The sequence below is a fragment of the Myxocyprinus asiaticus genome, chromosome 16 (genome assembly GCF_019703515.2).
Source record: "Myxocyprinus asiaticus isolate MX2 ecotype Aquarium Trade chromosome 16, UBuf_Myxa_2, whole genome shotgun sequence".
NCBI lineage: Eukaryota > Metazoa > Chordata > Actinopteri > Cypriniformes > Catostomidae > Myxocyprinus > Myxocyprinus asiaticus.
The window spans coordinates 27,225,231-27,245,402 of NC_059359.1; the positions used below are offsets into that span (position 1 = coordinate 27,225,231).

Genomic DNA, 20,172 nt, shown 5'->3' on the forward strand with positions numbered 1-20,172 from the left:
TATCTATTTTATCTTTAAAATTCTGTCTACTTTCTGTCATCATTATTGTAAATATCGTTTCTGTAATGGCATATATTGCCACTGAGTTGAGAATGCTGAGCATCTATAAATCAAATTCAAATGCCGCATACAGCTCTGTGAATGAAAGCCCACGGCATTTTAACGAGCAACATAGGCCGAAAATGCAGTTTAGTACTACAGCTGTTTTTAATTGCATTCAAACTTTGTAACAATGCATCAAAAATAACTGAGAATACATGGTATTACAGGCTTCAAACTGTGTATTTACATATATATTATATGATAACACAATGGAAATGTACAATATTAGGGGTTATATTATATAAAACCATTTTTGGTCCTACAAATATTATAAATGATTGGCCTGAGGACTTTTTTATTTTTTGGTAGGTGTTCTTTTGTTTGACTTCACTGGACGGGCTGATAAGACATCTTTGCTGTTGAAAAAGATTATTAATAGAGATTCATAATTGTATTTTGGTGCTATAAGTCAGAAGTATATTGTATGATGTATATGTATATTAAGCTGCACATGATTTATGTATATGTATTCCCCTGTTATATGTTCCAATAACATAAAAAATAAAAACGCTTCACTGGACGGAAATGACGTCAGGATGCAGAGGCGGCGCTCGCTTCGTTCGAGCGGAAGTGCTGTGTAGACAGTTCGGCCAACTCCGTAAGAAAGAAAAAAATAGAAAGAAAAAAAAAAAAAAAAGGATGAAAAAAAAAACTCATTACATTTCTTCAATCTGGGGCTTTCGGAAATACTTCACAAACTATCCTGATCTAAGGAAATCCCCGGTGGAAGAAGACAAAGTCTTCGGAGCTGGTAATCGCTCTTTATTTTTCACTTTGAAGCTTGTTTTGTGGCTGTTGATGTGAGCCTCTGGCGCTGCCCGATAGCCGACACACATGTGCCGGTTTTCCCCCCACTCTCTCTCTCTCTCTCTCTCTCTCTCTCTCTCTCTCTCTCTCTCTCTCTCTCTCTCTCTCTCCTGTCTTTTTTCGCCTTTTCTTTTTACTAAGGAGACATCAGTATAGTGCACGGGGCGTCTCACCTCATGCTGTGGACTGCAGGTCCGCATTCGTTATCATAGTCTTCAATAATCAATAAAATTAAGTTATATATATAAGATATAATGAATCTAAGATATTACTCTAACTCTATCCCTTTCCTTAAAGAGATGAAAATTATCTGATCATTTACTCACCCTCATGTCATCCCAGATGTGTATTACTTTCATTCTTCAGCAGAACACAATGAAGATTTTTAGAAGAATATCTCTCCTTTAGATGCAAGTGAATAGTGTCCAGAAATCTGAAGGTCCAAAAGGCAGCATAAAAGTAATCCATAAGACCACAGTGGTTAAATCCATATCTTCAAAAGCAATATAAAAGGTGTGGGTTAGAAACCGATCAATATTTAAGTCCTTTTTTACTATAGATCTCCACTTTCAAATTCACATCTAAAAGTCACGTGGCGACTGTTTGGTTTCACTTTCACATCTGAAAGTGAAAGTGGAGATTTGTGGTAAAAAGGACTTAAATATTGATTTGTATGTCACCCCCACTTATCATATATCTTTGGAAGAGATGGATTTAACCACTGGAGTCATATGGATTACTTTTAGCTATGTGGCCTTTATGTGAATTTTCGAGCTTCAAAGTTTTGGTCACCATTCACTTGCATTGTAATGACCAACAGAGCTGAGACTTTCTTCTAAAAATATTTGTTTGAGTTCTGCAGGAGAAAGAAAGTCATACACATATGGGACGGCATGAGGGAGAGTAAATAATGAGAGAATTTTCATTTTTGGGTGAACTATCCCTTTAACCTCTTGCCCCATCACATCAAAATGTCAAAAGTTGCATCAAAATGTTTACTTTCTTGTGTCAGGGGTGATGGAGGATTCCCATTTTAATTCATACTTCTGGTCTCCTGTACAGGGACAGGTAAGCACACTATACACACTTCAACTGTCTAAAGGTGCGTCTCAATCAGCTCCCTAGTTCAGTAGTACAGTATGTGCAGTGCCCTTTCCTAGGAATGTCCCATAGTCAAAATCGTTTCTGTGCATGCAAAATTTTCACTCCCTAGAATTTCTCAAAATGCACTGTAAAGGCTAATGAGAATCGACTGCTCTATATATTCACTTACTGGAAAAGTCATCGTGTCTTCTGAAGTCTCTCAAGTAATCAGAGGATTTGCACAAATGTAAATTTATGAAGACAAAGTATTTTCTGTCTTTTAAATTTTTATCTTTTTGTTATTTGTGTGTTCTGCAATTGTTTTATTTTTATATCTGAATGCCATTATGTTTGAATATTATATGTTTTGATTCAAAAATGCAGGATAAGAGCATATTTCAAAATGGAGTTAGCATCCTGAAATTTAATGTATCAAAGCCCTTGTTAGTGCCAGAATTTGTGTTCATGATATACTGATTCACAACATATGCAACCAGGGAGCAAAAATCAGACTCTGCATAAGTTTGTCTAGCCATGCCTACTATTACAGATGCCAACCCAACTCTGTTTTCCATTTAGATTGAGAATGCTGTATTTCTCAATAAGGTCAAGGAGCAGCTGGGTCACGATAAAAGCCCCACCTACTCACATGGCCCCGCCCACTACCCAGCCACAGCGGTGGTGGCCTTTGCCGGGGGTGCCATGGATACCACAGTCGGGGGACGGACGCTGAAACAGGAGCAGGCACAAGCGTCCCAGGCCTCACACAGTATCACAGTAGTGCCGGTGCCATCTACGGGCATCATGACAGCAGGTACTGTATGTGTGGCTGATGTTAAATGGTTACAGGGAACTCTCAGGTTCTTAATTTCTCATTCTTTCACACTGTTTGGACTCGTTTGCACTCTTTTTCACTCTCACTCACAGTCTTCCATCATTTTCTCACTCTGTCTAGCGGGTTTGGTCACCCTGGTGTCTCCAGTGTCCTCTGCCCAGTCCCTTATTCCTGGGCATCCATCCACCACCATGATAACAGTCCAGACAGGTAATGCACGTAATGTCCCCATTAGAACACATCTCTGTCTACACTGCTTACCATTATCACGCAATAATTATTGGAATATCTTCAGTATATATGTTTATATGTTGTTTTACGATAGAGTGTACTGTAGGTCTGACAGATACCTTTTTTTATTGTTTTGTCAGTCTTGGCTTACACATAATCAAAGCATTTTACTTTTGCATGACTCCACCAGACAAGAATAATGAATCAGTGCCATGCTCACCGGTTATCGTACCATTACCGTCGAAAAGGGGAAGAAAGAAGAAATCAACACTCCCATTTGTTGGCTCACCTACAGGGATAGATCCCTTGATTTTGGGTCTTGCAGGACAGGTATAAAAACTGTGCATTGAGAGCTTCATGGAGTTATACGTTAAAGGAATAGTTCACCCAAAAATTTAAATTCTCTGATAATTTACTCACCCTCATGCCATCTAAGATGTGTATTACTTTCTTTCTTCTGCTGAACACTTTTGAAGATTTGTAGAAAAAGATCCAGGCTCAGCAGGTCCTTAGAATGGGAGAGGATGATGATTAGATATTTGTATGTCCAAAAAGCACAGGTAGTCAGCATAAAAGTAATCCATCCTGTCTCCAGTGCTAACACTAATGTCTTCTAAAGTGAATCGATCACTTTGTGTGTGAAAAAGAATAATATTTAAGAACTTTTTAACTATAAAAGTTCGCTTCCAGTCAAGCGTTGATGAATGGTCAAATTTACCCGAGTGCATTTTTGGGTGAACTATCCCTTTTAACCAAGGGTCTGTCCATGCATCAAAAACTGTATACCTACTTCAGTAATTTAATATAGTTAAAATTCATGGTGGTGAAAACACTTGTGTTTGTTGCAACTGTTCAACTGGCCCTCAATAATGAACACCACCTGGTTTGTGGCCCCCAGGTAATTTGAGTTTAAGATGCTTGCATTACAGTGTAAACTGATAATCCCAGATAAAGCCAGGCAGGAATAATTTATAGTTCTTTGGTAAATTTTAACACTGCTATAAATATATTAGACTCATAACTAAGGAGACCTACATGTATACTCTCTTTTTTCCCTCACCAGCATCATTCTGCCAACCCCTTCAGTCTCTCCCCAGAAGAAGTATGTACTGGGAAAGAGGGTGGAAAAACATACAGGTAGGGCCTCTCACTGGGAACCTGGCTTCACATGCACACAGTGTCATACAATTTAATAGAAGAGGCAAAGACAGAGGCAGGGATTCCTAAGCCACTTTATTTTCATACTGTAGCAGTGCATGGCCCTCCCATTTGACACACACACACACACACTCACCGGCTTTCGAGGCTTTGCAAAGAGTGTGTCTGTGTGTTTGTTTGCTGTACTTTAGTAGAAAGTGTTTTTTCTGCTTAGCAGCATGTGCAACCTCAGCGCTCCTCAGCTACACTCATACTCACACATGCACTGCATACACTCCTCTGTTGCTCACTCTCCTTCACGCGCTCTTGTCTATCTCATTGCCCTCTACACTCGTGTGTCTGGCCTTTTCCTCTCGTCTTTCTGTTTTAGAGCCAGAGTCTACGATTTCCTTCTGGATTGTTCTCCAATGGCCTCCTCTCTCACCCTCCTGCTTGTTTCATCTCTTCTTTTTTTTTTTGTGCCTTTTTATTTTGTCTCTTGTTTCTCCTTTCACTATTGATGGACCATGCATGTAAATAGGGTTTTCGATGTGCCGAAATTTCAGCAGTCAATAACAATATCAGTAAAATTTCCACACTGAATACACGTCCAGAAGGCGGTGTTAATCTAGTCAACGAAATTACTGACAAAATGTTTGAGGTGTTGTTTAATTCCGTTAACAAAAACGGGATCATGAGGATCATTTTAACAATTTTCATTAAAACATTGTTGATGAAAAATAAACAACACTGCAAGATATTACCAACGCACTGACAGTTCTTTAGAAGAAGAAAAACCTTGTTGAAAAAAGCCTTATTTATTTAAATAATCCAGTCATGATATTGTGAATATTTTTCCCATCTAAACTGTGTAGTGAGATGAAAGCACTGATCCCTGGTAAAAAGAAAGTGCTTTTTAATCACCTATTTTCAAATGCATCATATGTATATAAGAGATTAATCAGTTATCAACAGTATAATTATAATAATAAAACTTGGGTCTGCAAAGGTTCGATGAAGCAAATGCACAACAGAGCTTTACTTTTAGAAAGACCGCATAAACGGACGCGAGCCCTTTTTTTCACATTCTTCTTACATTGTGAATACGCCGTTGCTATAATGCGCTATGTAGCGCAAAATCCAGAAGTCTATAAAAAACAGAAAATGAATACGTCCTTAGGAGGAAGAATCCACCACAACACCGTTACTACGTATCTAATACTTTTCTATATTCATTAAGTGACATTATTTCAGTTTTTTTCTTTTTTGTCTTTTATATTAAGTTGATATATTTACATCACATGCATAACCACTGGTGGCACTCTGAAGCCTGGTTTGTACTCGCTGCGTCCGCGAGTTCGCGAGGTTGCGCGACAAAAATGACGTCATCGTGGCGTTGGCGGAAGTGCGCTTTGACTTCACTAGACCCCAATTGGGTGTGCATCCCATTTTTTGTAACTGAGCGAACAGTGTGCACGGCGCCGCATTAAAAAATGAATGACTTGTGTGAGGCAGCATTGGCTATATTGTTAAACATGTTCAGGTACAATGCAAACATACAAAAACAAACCAACAGTAACAAAAACACAAAGGTAGGTTAATAATAGTAATAAAATAAATAAAAGATGGGTTTTAAAAGAAAAAGATAATTAATTTGTTAAGTTAGATAAAAATTTTAACAAATCTTTTTTGCTTTATTATTTTTACAAAGCTTTACCATCTTAAAATAACATTGCCTTTCTATCAAAAATAGATTAAAATTTGGTTTATTTTCTGACCATTTCATCTTATTGATAATGAATCTTCCATAAATGGAAATAGAAGTTTGTTGCTTTTTATTACAAAGGTTCTCAAAGGGGTCATGTAATGAGGAATCAAATTTTCATTGATATTTTGACATACAAGAGGTCATCCTACGATAAAAACATACTGTAAATTCCAAAACTCATAACTTAGCATAACATCAGCTTTTGTGGCTCCTGTCTTTTTGTTGCTTAAACTTTTCAACAAACTGTTCTTTCGCCTGTCAGTGCTATTTTTAATTGTTGGTGTTTGTAAACATGCACTAGATGGACATCTTTGACTGTTTTGATTTGTTTCCGGTGTATTGTCGAAGTCTGTTCCCGCTTAGGTTTGTTGTCCCCGTAGCGCCATTAAACATTAAACAAAGGGGGAACAGGGGGCCTGGGTAGCTCAGTGGTAAAGACGCTGGCTACCACTCCTGGAGTTCACGAGTTCGAATCCCAGGGCGTGCTGAGTGACTCCAGCCAGGTCTCCTAAGCAACGAAATTGGCCCAGTTGCTAGGGGGGGTAGAGTCACACGGGGTAACCTCCTCGTGATTGCTATAAGGTGGGGCGCGTGGTGAGTTGTGCGTACATGCTGCGGTGGATGGCGTGGGCCTCCACACGCGCTATGTCTTCACGGTAACGCGCTCAACGAGCCACGTGATAAGATGCGTGGGTTGACAGCTGAGAATCATCCTCCGCCACCGGATTGAGGCGAGTCACTACGCCACCACGAGGACTTAGAGAAAATTTGGACATTCCAAAAAAAACGGACACTAACCTAAGGGGAAACATAGGGGGAACAGACTTCGACCCTAACCTAAGGCGAAACAGGAGGAACAGACTTCGACACTAACATAATCGGGAAACATAGGGGGAACAGACTTTGTCCCTAACCTAAGGCGAAACATAGGGGGAACAGACTTCGATGCTAACCTAAAGGGAAACATGGGGGGAACAGACTTCGACACTAACCTAAGGCGAAACATAGGGGGAACAGACTTCAACACTAACCTAAGGGGAAACATGGGGGGAACAGACTTCGACACTAACCTAAGGCGAAACATAGGGGGAACAGACTTCGACAGTAACCTAAGGTGAAACACAGGGGGAACAGACATCGACACTAACATAAACGGGAAACATAGGGGGAACAGACTTTGACAATAACCTAAGGCGAAACATAGGGGGAACAGACTTCGATGCTAACCTAAAGGGAAACATGGGGGGAACAGACTTCAACACTAACCTAAGGCGAAACATAGGGGGAACAGACTTCGACAGTAACCTAAGGTGAAACACAGGGGGAACAGACATCGACACTAACATAAACGGGAAACATAGGGGGAACAGACTTTGACAATAACCTAAGGCGAAACATAGGGGGAACAGACTTCGACACTAACCTAAGGCGAAACATAGGGGGAACAGACTTTGACACTAACCTATGGGGAAACATAGGGGGAACAGACTTTGACACTAACCTATGGGGAAACATAGGGGGAACAGACTTCGACACTAACCTAAGGCAAAACATAGGGGGAACATAGGGGGAACAGACTTCGACACTAACATTAACGGGAAACATAGGGGGAACAGACTTCGACACTAACCTAAGGCGAAACATAGGGGGAACAGACACTAACCTAAGGCAAAACATAGGGGGAACAGACTTCGACAAATGGGAAACATAGGGGGAACAGACTTCGACACAACACTGGCGATGTGTACCTCAGTAAGGATGATAAACTGGATGTGTGCGTCTTGTGAAGCAGTCATAAAACAAGTCTTTGCCATGGAATTGTCACTGAAGGATATGGGACAGTTAAAAACAATATTGGACTCTATCAAAGATGTAAGTAAATAGTTCCATTCATTAATATTTCAAATTACATGATTGTTTATGTTGCTGACACGCTGTCTACACCGGGCGCCTCGTTGACTTGACATGACACAATGGCTTGAGGCTGTCTACATGGGGCACGTCAACACAAACTTTCTGAAACGTTTCTTTGTGTTGTTGGCAGTAATAGCGCCAGCACAAAATGGAATGAGACACCTGTTTGTTTACTGCTGGAGTGATGAGCCACAACGGACACTTCCATGGTAGACCGCATTATTGTTAATAGCGTCCGGTGTAGACAGGGTGTGAGTGTTAACAGTTGAGCTTGAGGTGAATAGTGTAATATATTCGTATGCAATGTGTTGGATGTGCATTTTGTGTAAACCGTGAAATGTACATTTCTAGTGTTTTGGTGCCTGTTTATTCTCTTCCGATTGATTTTCAAAAATGGCTGAATTTGAGGGGCAACACGCTGTTAGCCAATCATAACAGAGGGCGTTTACATTGAAGTTTAAAGGAGGAGCTGAGTCAAAACTTGCTTTTCAAAAAGATTGTCAGAGAAAGGGTGGAAAATTATAATATATTACAAAATTATGACTGTTTTGGTGGGGAAAAAAACAACAACTTTACTAACATTATCAGTGAACCTCAGGGAAGATAATGAAACTATAAAAAAAAACAAAAAAAAAAACAGCATTTCATGGCCCCTTTAAGACTTTTACATAGCCAAAAAACATTGAGGGCATAAAAAAATAGCACAGGTTAATGAAAATTAAGTAAATTTGCCTTATTCATGAAACACGAGCAGAACAAAATTGTGTGCAAATCGTTAATAAAACAATTATTGTGTCAATTGTGGCATTTATTTAAATGGGACCATTTACATAAGCATGTATTTACACACATTTGTTTTGCTCATGTTTCATAAATTAGGCAAATTTACTGCTCAGTCACTACCCTGCATGTTAGCATTTCTGTAAGAGTTTATGTGAATGTAAGCATGAATGTAAGCATTTCAATGTAACTTTTATAAGAATAAAATATAGTAGAGGTGCTTTCTACACACTGAATGTCACAGAGACTGTAGCATTGCTCTTTAGATTTAAATTGTTTTGACAAGCTTGTGTGAAAAATGTTTAATACTGTAGCATATCAGGAACACAAGAACAGTTTTATCCCTCAGGCTATCCATCTCATGAACAGTTAAAAACTATACTATAATTACATGCAATACACAGCCTTGTCAGTTGTATTATTTATCATATCCTACCTCTTCTGCATTACATTCCCTTGCACTGTATGTAACAGATTTGTATTTGTACATAATATATACAGTGGTGGCCAAAATATTGGCACCCTTGGTAAATATGAGCAAAGAAGGCTGTGAAAACAAACTGCATTGTTTATCCTTTTGATTTTTTATTCAAAAAAATCACAAAAAGCTAACCTTTAATTGAAGTAAAATGATTGAATCAGGGGAAATATCTCATTATTAAATAAATATTTTTCTCCAAAACACATTTGCAATTATTATTGCCACCCTTTTATTCAGTACTTTTTGCAACCTCCTTTTGTCAAGATAACAACTCTGAGTCTTCTCTTATAATGCCTAATGAGGTTGGAGAACACATAACAAGGGATCTTTGACTGTTCCTCCATACAGAATCTCTACAGATCCTTCAAATTCAGAGGTCCATGTTGGTGGACTTTCCTCTTCAGTTCACCCCACAAATTTTCTATGGGGTTCAGGTCAGGGGACTGGGATAGCCATGGCAGAACCTTGATTTTGTGGTTAGTGAACCATTATTGTGTTGATTTTGTTGTTTGTTTTGGATCATTGTCCTGCTGAAAGATCCAACCAGGGCCCACTGTAAGCTTTCTAGCAGAGGCAGCCAGGTTTTGATTTTTTTATCTGTTGGTAATTGATAGAGTCCGTGATGCCATGTATCCGAACAAGATGTCCAGGGCCTCTGGCAAAAAAACAGCCCCACAACATTAAAGATCCAGCACCACATTTAACCGTGCACTGTAAAAAATGTCCGTAATTTTAACGGTCAAAGACTTTTGGTAATTAGTAAAGGGGCAGTTACCTTAAAATTTACGGTAAAAAATTATAATATATTTAAAAAGACAATTGTGATCTTTTGCATTTGATTTATGTGCTCAAACATAGTTAATGCTAGGGTTTACTTTTTGTTTTTCTTTGTGCTGTTACAGTGCATTCAGAAAGTATTTAGACCCATTCATTTTTTTCACATTTTGTTATGTTGCAGCCTTTTGCTTTAAATTATTTATTTATTTTTTCACATCAATCTACACTCCATACCCCATAATGACAAAGCAAAAAACGGATTTTTGAAAACTTTGCAAATTTATTAAAATTAAAAAACTGCATCCCATTTCTCTGAATCATCTTTGAGATGTTTCTACACTTTGATTGGAGTCCACTGGTGGTGAATTCAATTGATTGGACATGATTTGGAAAGGCACACACCTGTCTATATAAGGTCTCACAGCTGAAAATTTATAACAGAGCAAAAACCAAGCCATGAGGTCAAATAAACTGCCTTCAGAACTCAGAGACAGGATTGTGTTTAGGCACAGGTCTGGGGAAGGCTACAAAAAAATTTCGGCTGCATTGAAGGTTCCCAAGAGCACAGTGGCCTCCATAACACTTAAATGAAAGAAGTTTGGAACAGCCAGGACTCTTCCTAGAGCTGGCCGCCCAGCCAAACTGAGCAATCAGGGGAGAAGGCACTTGGTAAGAGAGGTGACCAAGAACCAGATTGTCACTCTGGTTGAGCTCCAGAGATCATGTGTGGAGATGGGAGAAACTTGCAGAAGGACAACTATCACTGCAACACCTAAAGGACTCTCAGACTGTGAGAAACAAGATTCTCTGGTCTGATGAAATGAAGATTGAACTGTTTGACCTCAGTTCCAAGCATCATGTCTGGAGGAAACCAGGCACCGCTCATCACCTGCGCAGTACCATCCCAACGATGAAGCATGGTGGTGGTAGCATCATGCTGTAGTGGTGTTTTTCAGCGGCAGGGACTGGGGGACTGGTCAGGTTTGAATGAAAGCTGAATGCAGCAAAATACAGAGATATCCTTAATAAAAATCTGGTCCAGAGCACGACCCATAGTGACAGGTGGAAGCACTCGTCGCAGATCATTCGTGCAAATACGCATGTGAGCTTTCAAAAGCAGTCAAACTAGTGCATGGGTAGCAAATAGAGATGGAACTGTTGAAAGACTTCTTGAAGAACTTTTGACATCCCTACTTGTAACTTTATTCTTCTATTTGTCCCATTTCCTATCTTATCTGTTTTTGTTTTTTTTTGTTATTTTCATCCATGTTTTCCTTCTCTCTCATTCCTCTTTACTTTCCTGTGGTGTATGTGTATGTATTTCTGTCTGTAGGTGCCGGATGTGTGGTTTGACGTTCTGCAGTAAGTCAGATATGCAGCTGCACTCCAAGTTGCACACGGAGGTGAAAGCTCACCAGTGTCCGCATTGCTCCAAATCCTTCGCTAACACCAGCTACCTGGCCCAGCACATCCGCATCCACAGCGGTGCCAAGCCCTACAGCTGCTTCTATTGCCAGAAGGCTTTCAGACAGCTCAGTCACTTACAGCAACACACACGGTACTCAGCACTGCACCTCTAGTGTGTGTGTAAAGATTTTTACTGGCCACATGATCAATGATCAATTTTATTGTTATTATTATAACATTTAAAAAAATAAAAAATTATATATATATATATATATATATATATATATATATATATATATATATATATATATATATACGTGTGTGTGTATATATATATATATATATATATATACACACACACATGTATATGTATGTATGTATGTGTATATATATATATATATATATATATATATATATATATATACACACACACATGTATATGTATGTATATATATATATATTATATATATACATATACGTGTGTGTGTATATATATATATATATATATATATATATATATATATATATATATATATATATATAAATGTGTGTGTGTGTATATATATGTGTGTGTGTGTATATATATATATATATATATATATATATGTTTAGTATGTTCAAAAAATGTATTCATATTTTTCATTTAATATAACATTCTCTATACAAAAAAACTATTTACAAAATAGTTTATTTGGTATTTCATTTTCAGCAATGAAAAGTAGTGCTGGAAATTACCCTGCTGTAATATAAATCCATGACACATATAAATTCATACATGCACTTATGCTGGAAGACAAGGCTATACAGTGAAAAACAGTGATTAGTTTATCATTTTCAGCCCATTCTAACTAATGCTTCCAAAACTCCAAGTCATTCTCACAATTTCTACAAAACATCCTTTATGCCAGCTAGATAATGTTAGCTTGCTGACACATCAGCAGAATTCACAACAGCAATGTTCAGTCAGTACATCACAGAAAAAACAAATGTTAAAGGAATATTCCGGGTTCAAAACAAGTACATAATGTTGATTACCACAGCACCTCACATATTGACCTCCTTGGCTCATACATATTTCAAAGCTGTGTAGACTGTATATTCTAACATTTTGAATATAATATTATTTGTGATGTATTTTTTTTAAACCAGAATCCCTTGTACGTGATAACACATCCGTTGCAATGTCCAAAATAGTTTAATGTGCTCAAAGCCTAGTAGGCACTGAAAATTGAAATGAATGGGGCCAATCTGTAAACTTTAAAATATAACTATTTCAAAAGTATAGCCACAAGATGTAAACAATATGCATGTTGACATGATTTTAGCGTGATAAAAATCGCTAAATAACCTTTTCTGTGTAAAGTTATATCCAATTTTACAGCGCTATAAAACTCTAACATGACTGTAAAAACTAGTATTTAAACAACTTTACAGCTTAAATAATACACAAGTTTTAACAAAAGAATTAATTTAAGTGCTTTCATAAAATTATTAGCTTCACATTTCTACCTTTTAAACCCTCAAAAATTGGCCCCATACACTTGCATTGTGAGTGCCTCGATTTTTTTCTTTTTTTTTTTTTTTTATTTCTTTTTTTTTTTTTTTTGAGGTAATCAACTTGAACTCAGAATATACCTTTAAGTTTAAAAGGCTTAAAACACATGTATATAATAAGCAAATGTTTGACACAACACCGGCTTGATAGGGCAAGTGACCGTTCCATCAAAAGACCAGAAACTCTCTCCCACAGGCCCAGGGCCTTACGTACATCTTTGTGTGTGTATGACCACTACTGACAGATTCATTTTAATGTGAGCTTTGAAATGCCGAATTATTGGAATATGAAACGGGCGTACACACAGGACGTTTTCTGTCAGCACTATTCTTTTATTGTTGGTCCATGTACTCATGTGTCAGACTTGTGTCTTTGGCCGTTGCATCATATCACTGTTTGTCAGTTAAAAATAGTTAACCTTTTGTTACACAGTGCAACGCATCAAGGTTGGTTTTAAAACAGTGGACCAATCAGAAGAAGCTGGGGGTGGGACAAGTACCTCTTTGTAGCTGCAGCACCATTTTCACCAAGGCTTAATGTTAAGGCTGATACTTATGCGTTGAACCTACGCCGTATGCTCCGCGTAGTGTCCAAAGTGATGGTTTGCATTTATAGGTGCATATTATTTATACATGTCTGCCATACAAAGAGACAATAAATCAGGCATATACTGTATGATTGCTTTTGACTTGCTTAAATAATAAATAAATCATGTGGCATACTTTTACACTCCTTGCTGAAATTTTTTTATCAAATGAATCAATAACTGATTGCTTGACCAACACACAGTGGGTATTGTTTTAAAGCTTAAACTTTATCTTTGCATTAAGCTTACTATGCATTTAGGCAAAATAACCAACTCTTAACATATGCTTTTTAATCTGCTGACAAATTAGAAGTGTTCCGTATTCATGACTTAAGAAATATGATTATTTACACCATACGGATAATTATACGGTCAAAACATCATACAGATTCTCGAGTAGAATATGACAAATATTATTTCACTCATATACCTGATAATATAAAGAGTAAAAAACCTGAGAAAGTAGCACAGAGTTTATTAGATGTAAAAAGTTTTCACTTGACTTGTTCATATAAAACAGAATATAAAAACAGCAGATGCTCACAAAAAAACGAAACGGGTCCAAACACAGTGTGACACAATCGCTGATCAGTGGAGATAGAGATAAAATAATATTAGAGAAAATGTGACGCTACCACAGATAATTTCTTATCGTGCTGTGGCCGGTCTCTTGTAACACAGCGGACCTATCACAGCTGTTGTCATCTGTGTCGACGTGACACGCAGTTACATTTTTAGAGAGGTGCACGTCAGGCTACGCCGTAACCTACAGCGCAGGCTCGACGCTGAAGTATACATCAGCCTTTAGGATCAGGGTGATTATTTTACCACTTAATTGATAACCAGCGAGAAGCCTGGGTGGTATTTCTTGAGACTCAGCATCCTGCTTTCTGTTGCATTCCATTAAGGTCCACCTAGCAGATTTTGAGCAAACATTTTCCTGTACAACCCTTGAGTGGTTCTGATGTTCATGTCAGATGGAGGTTCCGCTCCTGCTTGTTGCTATGGCAACATACTCTGCTAACAACTTGCTGATATGTAAAACTTTGTGTAATGGACTGTGTAATTATATACCACAGTATTTATAATGGCGAAGGTGGTTACAGCTGATGTCACCATATGAAGTGGGCAGATTGCACATCGAATATAGTTCTCTCAGTAGGAGGAATAATTGCTAGAAATTTTTTATCCTCTATATCTCTCCTTCCTTTTCCACCTCTCTCTTCGTATAATTAATTTCTCTTCTGGCATATTTTTTATTACTGCAGACTACGCAAACTTTTACACCACTTTGTGGGGTTTGACACACACACACACACACACACACAGAGCGAGAGAGAAAGAGACACACACTCAAACCCTTGAATTATTGAACTGAAATTGCTGCTGTCATTGAGAGTTCAGCTCTCTTTGACTCTGCATTATGATCATATAACTGTGCCGAAGTTTTATGTGGTTCTGCCTCTCTCTGAAATGGAGGTCACATAAAGGTTTCATCCACTCCTGAACTCACTTGGATATGGGATTGGGCACTGCAGCACACAGAGTTCCTGTGAGAATTTAGTGCAAATATTGTTGAAAGATGGATCTGCCCTGTCTGTGACTTACTCAAATATTGATACCTCAGACACTTACCACAATTTTGAACATTTGGTGGTGATACTAATAGGGGCCACTGTGGCGATGGGGGGGGGGGTTGGAGAGATGTGTGGTGAATGAGTTCCACCTGTGCTCCACGCCTGTCTCGTGTTCCAGTGAAGAGACAGCGGCAGACGAAGACAGAGAGACGCACGAAGCCGAGTGTGTGTTTGTGTGTGTTTGTGTTTGTGTGTGTGTGTGTGTGTGTGTGTCAGCATGCTGAAAAGCAATGCTGTTGTGTATGTGTGTTTAGTTATTGGGCTGAAAAGCCAACCATGTTTGTAACGCTGAAAAGTGTGATTAAAAGCGTTGGATTGTTCACCTGGCTCCCGCTTCCTCCTTCCCAACCAAGCGAGAAAGTCACAGCCACCTAAAAATGGTCAGCAGAAAGAGGCACTGTAGAGAAAAATGTAAAATATTGTCTTGTCAGATATTTGTTAGCTGATGTTATTTAATCATGAGTTCTCTTTATTATTAAATCATCCCCTGTGTAACCATGTTTCTTTTGTTCTTTCCTTCTCTTCCTTTCTTCCCTTCACTCCATTCCTTCTTTCTTTCCTTTCTTTCTTCCTTACCTTCCCTTCTTTCCTTTCCTCCTTCCTTTCCTTCCTTTTCTTCCCTTCCCTTCTTTCCCTCCTTTCTGCCTTCCATTTTTTCTTTCCTCCTTTCTTCTCTTCCTTCATTCCCTCTCTTCCTTTCCCTTCCTCCTTCCTTCTGCCCTTCATTCTTCCTTTTCTTCCTGCCTGCCTTTCTTCCTGCCCTTTTTTCTTCCTTCCCTCCCCTCCCACGCTTCTTTCCTCCTTCCTTCCCTCCCTCCCTCCCCTCTTTCTTTCCTTCTTTCCCTCCCTCCCTCCCCTCTTTCTTTCCTTCTTTCTTCCATCCCTTTCCTCTTTTCCTTTCTTCATTTCCTCCCTTCTTCCTCTTTCATCCCTTCTTTCCTTTCCTCTTCCTTCCCCCCTTTGCTTCTTTCATTTCTTCCTTTCATCCATTCTTTCTTTTCCTCCATTTCCTTCTTTCTTTCTCCTCCTCTCCCTTTTTCCTCCCTTCTTTCCTTCCTTTCTTCCTTCTTTCCTTCCTTTCTTCCTTCCATCCTTCCTTTCTTTCCCACTTTACAGAATCCACACAGAATCCAAACCTCATAAGTGTCCTCATTGCACAAAATCATTTTCCAACACAAGTTATCTAGCTCAGCATGTACGAATACACACAGGAGTGAAGCCTTACACTTGTAACTTCTGCCAGAAGACCTTCCGACAACTCAGCCACTTACAGCAACACCACAGGTACTGCACAGGACATGTCTGTTTTTTATTTCCATTTAAGTTCATTGCATCTGTTAGACTATTTTCTTAATCATCTTTTGCTTCTTGACTTATAAGTTATTTCTCTATTCAGGATCCACACAGGAGACAGGCCATACAAATGTACACAACCAGGTTGCGAGAAGTCTTTCACTCAGCTCTCTAACCTGCGGGTAAGAAAAGGAAATCTGTCTCAGACCCCGTTAACACCTGGTATGAAGATCCATCTCAGGTGTTCCGATAACAAGTGGGCAGCAGTTAATTCAGGTGTAAACAGGGTGCAAAATGTTCTGTGATTTGATCATCCAAACCACATTTTAGGGTTGTTAAAGACACATTTGACCCCATCGCATTTGTAGTGTAAACATCCTGATGCATTCTGGACTACAGTGAAGGACCACCTCGTAATATGTCAGTCTTTCATTGCGCTAAAACAAGGGCATTTGAACTTTTCCAGTTATGTACAACCTTAAAATAAAACTGTTCAATCTGGAAATTTTTTAGGAAAAAACACATGCATAACATTTACAAGTCTTCACAGAACTACTTAAGTATCCCCCGCCCCCCCATTTTATCAGCATTATTACCATGACATAGTATGTGATGTTTGTAGTCATGAAATCAGAGACCCTCCCTTCAAAATCCAAGCTGAAGTGATTACAGAAGATGCATTTTACTACGAGGTGTAACCAGCGATCTCTCTCGCCTGACCACTTGTTATCAGATCACTTTAAACAACTCTTTATGTCAACTGTCAATAAGGTCTCTGTTTAAATTTGTAAACGCAGAGTGTGGCGAGCAGGGCGGGGCCGAGCGGCATCTGGGCAGAGCGAGGCCGGGAAGATAGGTGGTGAATGAACCCCACCTGTGTTCCACACCGGTCTCGCGTTCCAGTGAAGGGCGGCAGGAGTATTTGAGGGGAGGAGACAGCAGCAGATGAGAGAGACGCACGGAGCTGACTGTGTGCGAGTGGCGATGTATTTGTGTCTGTTGGGGACTGCTGAAAAACAAACTGGACATGTTTGTGTGTTGAATGTTATGGCTGAAAAGCCCTATTTTGTGACACTGAAAAGTGTATATGTGTAAATAAAGTTTCACGTGGATTGTCAAGCCGGTTCCCGCCGCCTCCTTGCCCATCCTTGAATCGTTACACAGAGCTTTTGGTGGTAAATTTGATTTTAATTCAGGTTTTAATTTAAAAGTGTTACTTTTACTAGGCTCTGTTGTGCTAATGTAAATTAATTCACAGTTTGTATAATGTCTTTGTCTCTTGCTCTCTCTTAATCATTTGCAGTCTCATCGGCGTCAGCACAACAAGGACAAGCCTTATAAGTGTCACTATTGTAACCGTGGGTATGTAGACGCATCCAGCCTGGAAGTACATCTGTCTACTCACACAGTCAAGCACGCTAAGCTGTACTCCTGTGGTCTATGCAACCATAATTATACCTCGGTACTGCCTTTAACACCTAATCTTTCACCCTATTTAAAACTTGCAGCATTCACAATATACTATCTTTTTATCTCAAAATGATCTTTGTGTGTATCTCTCTTTTTGTCTGCCCTGGTTCTGCCTCTAGGAGATGTATCTGATGAAACACATGCATAAACATGCCCCCGATGTGGTTCTAGCTCCACCCGGGTCAGACAACCCCGGCCATGCTGGAGGAGGAGGCTCAGGGGGAGACCGGGCTGAGAGGAGCAACACCTTCACCCAGCAGGCTGTTGTGCCGTGTATATTTGACCTGAACCAGTATAAACCAGTAACTTCTGCAGATGTGCAGTATAAAACTGTCAGTGTATCAGACATCTCCCCTCACAAAGACCTCTGCATTACTGTGGAGGCATCTGCCATACAGGTGGAACACCTGAACTCATGAGAAATCCCATAGAGCAAGGGACAAAACTTTAAAACTGAAAAACTTATGAAATTGACGAGAGTTGGGGAAATTTTCTTACTCTATGCCTTCCTATTTGTATGAAGGAGAAAGTATGCCTGTGGACTTAATGGACAAAAGTGAAGGAATCGCTAAGGTGAAATTTTATATATATTTTTTTCTTTCCCATCTTTAAAAATGTACTTCTGGAATACTGATCTTCCTCACAAATACTTCCTTTAAAACCGTGGCTTTTTTATTTAATGCACGGGTCATATATCTTTAGTCTATGACAGCTTTCAGTTAAATTTCTGGTTTATCCTGTTTTTATGATCATCTGCGTCTGTAGGGGTTTGTATGGTCACTGCACCTTCAACATCATTATTGTTACTGTCAATATGAATGGAAATATTCTGTGTCTTGCAGAGTATGTGTAGAGTTGTTGGTCCTTTTCCATTTTAAAAGGGAAGTTTTTTGCAGATGTATGTAAAACAGAAAACACATACAGGATATATGATTATCAAGTGTATCTTGTGTGAACGAGTAAAGGATATCAATAAATAAGACAAAAAGAATTGGTGTCAACTAATGCTGTGACAAATATCCTATGACTCCTATGAGATGGTGTGTTCATGATGAATTATCTTGTTTAGAATTCGTATCTGCAGTTGACATGTAATATTCTTTTATTACAACGTTGTTACTATTATACTATCAAAATAACAACTGTTAAAATGCACCCCAAACCTCTAGATTAGCATGGATTAAGCCTTTTAGAATACAATATTAAAAAAAAACAAGTGAATGTTTCTGCTGTGCTGCCTCATGAAAATCTCTTCATTTTAAAGAATTGTGTTACTTTTTAGTGGTTTGAAGAGTTCTCCATCTAAATTCACTCAGACTATAAATAATCATCAACAGTTGCCAAGTAATAAAATATGTATTACTGAATAATATTGTGTGGTTAAATTAATGTCTAGACGTAAGCAAGTGATGGTTACATTAGTTGTCCAGCAACATCATCATCACAGAGTTATTTATAGTTAATTGGCTGTCCCTAAAGATGCTGTCTATTGGATTGACGCTCATAACCAATATCGTGTCCCACAGTAGTTAGTTTCATTTCCATTACAGACTGCACCACTATTGAAATAATTGGGGGTAAAAAAAAATTACTTTATCATTTCTTTTGGCAGGGTTGCATAAATAAGTGAGTAGAGGAAATAAAATGACAAAGAACAATTGTACAGAGGCAATTACATGTATCTGTGGTGCCCACAGTGTTTAAAGGGATAGTTCACCCAAGAATGGAAGTTCTCTCATCATTTACTCACTTTTTAATGCCATCCCAGATGTGTATGACTTTCTTTCTTCTGCTGAACACAAATTTTTATAAGATTTTTAGAAGAAAATCTCAGCTCTGTAGATCCATTCAATCCAAGTGAATGGTGGCTAAAACTATAAAGGTCCAAAAAGCACATAAAGGTAGCATAAAAGTAATCCATAAGACTACATTTGATTAATATACGTCTTCAGAAGTGATGCAACAATCACTTTGGGTGAAAAACAGATCAATATTTCAATACTTTTTTACTACAAATCTCCACTTTCACTTTCAGAATGTGAAAGTGGAGATTTATGGTAAAAGGGACTTAAACATTGATCTGTTTCTTACACCTATCATATTGCTTCAGAAGACATTGATTTAACTACTGGCGTCGTATGGATTACTTTTATGTTATCTTTATGTGCTTTTTGGACCTTCAAAGTTCTGGCCACCATTCACTTGCATTGTATGGACCTACACAACTGAGAAATTCTTCTAAAAATCTTTGTTTGTGTTCAGCAGAAGAAAGTCATACATATCTGGGATGGCATGAGGGTGAGTAAAAG

At 38.6% G+C, this 20,172-nt stretch overlaps 1 protein-coding gene across 3 annotated transcripts; it reads left to right on the forward strand.

The window, feature by feature from the left end:
* Positions 1–376: 376 nt before the first annotated feature.
* On the forward strand, positions 377–19,202 carry LOC127453840 (zinc finger protein 384-like). 3 transcript variants are annotated; one of them, XM_051720563.1, is made up of 11 exons: positions 582–853; positions 1,922–1,977; positions 2,572–2,806; positions 2,948–3,037; positions 3,249–3,388; positions 4,122–4,195; positions 11,249–11,473; positions 16,217–16,384; positions 16,497–16,575; positions 17,697–17,855; positions 17,983–19,202. In XM_051720563.1, the coding sequence occupies exons 1-11, from the start codon at positions 628–630 to the stop codon at positions 18,280–18,282; spliced, it is 1,752 nt and encodes a 583-aa protein (XP_051576523.1). In that variant the 5' UTR covers positions 582–627; the 3' UTR covers positions 18,283–19,202. The 3 variants fall into 3 exon arrangements, 2 of the variants coding, with proteins under 2 accessions (XP_051576523.1, XP_051576524.1); XR_007899458.1 differs by lacking the exon at positions 17,983–19,202 and having other exon boundaries at positions 377–853; positions 16,497–17,568; positions 17,697–17,835; XM_051720564.1 differs by lacking the exon at positions 11,249–11,473 and having other exon boundaries at positions 587–853.
* Positions 19,203–20,172: the final 970 nt, after the last annotated feature.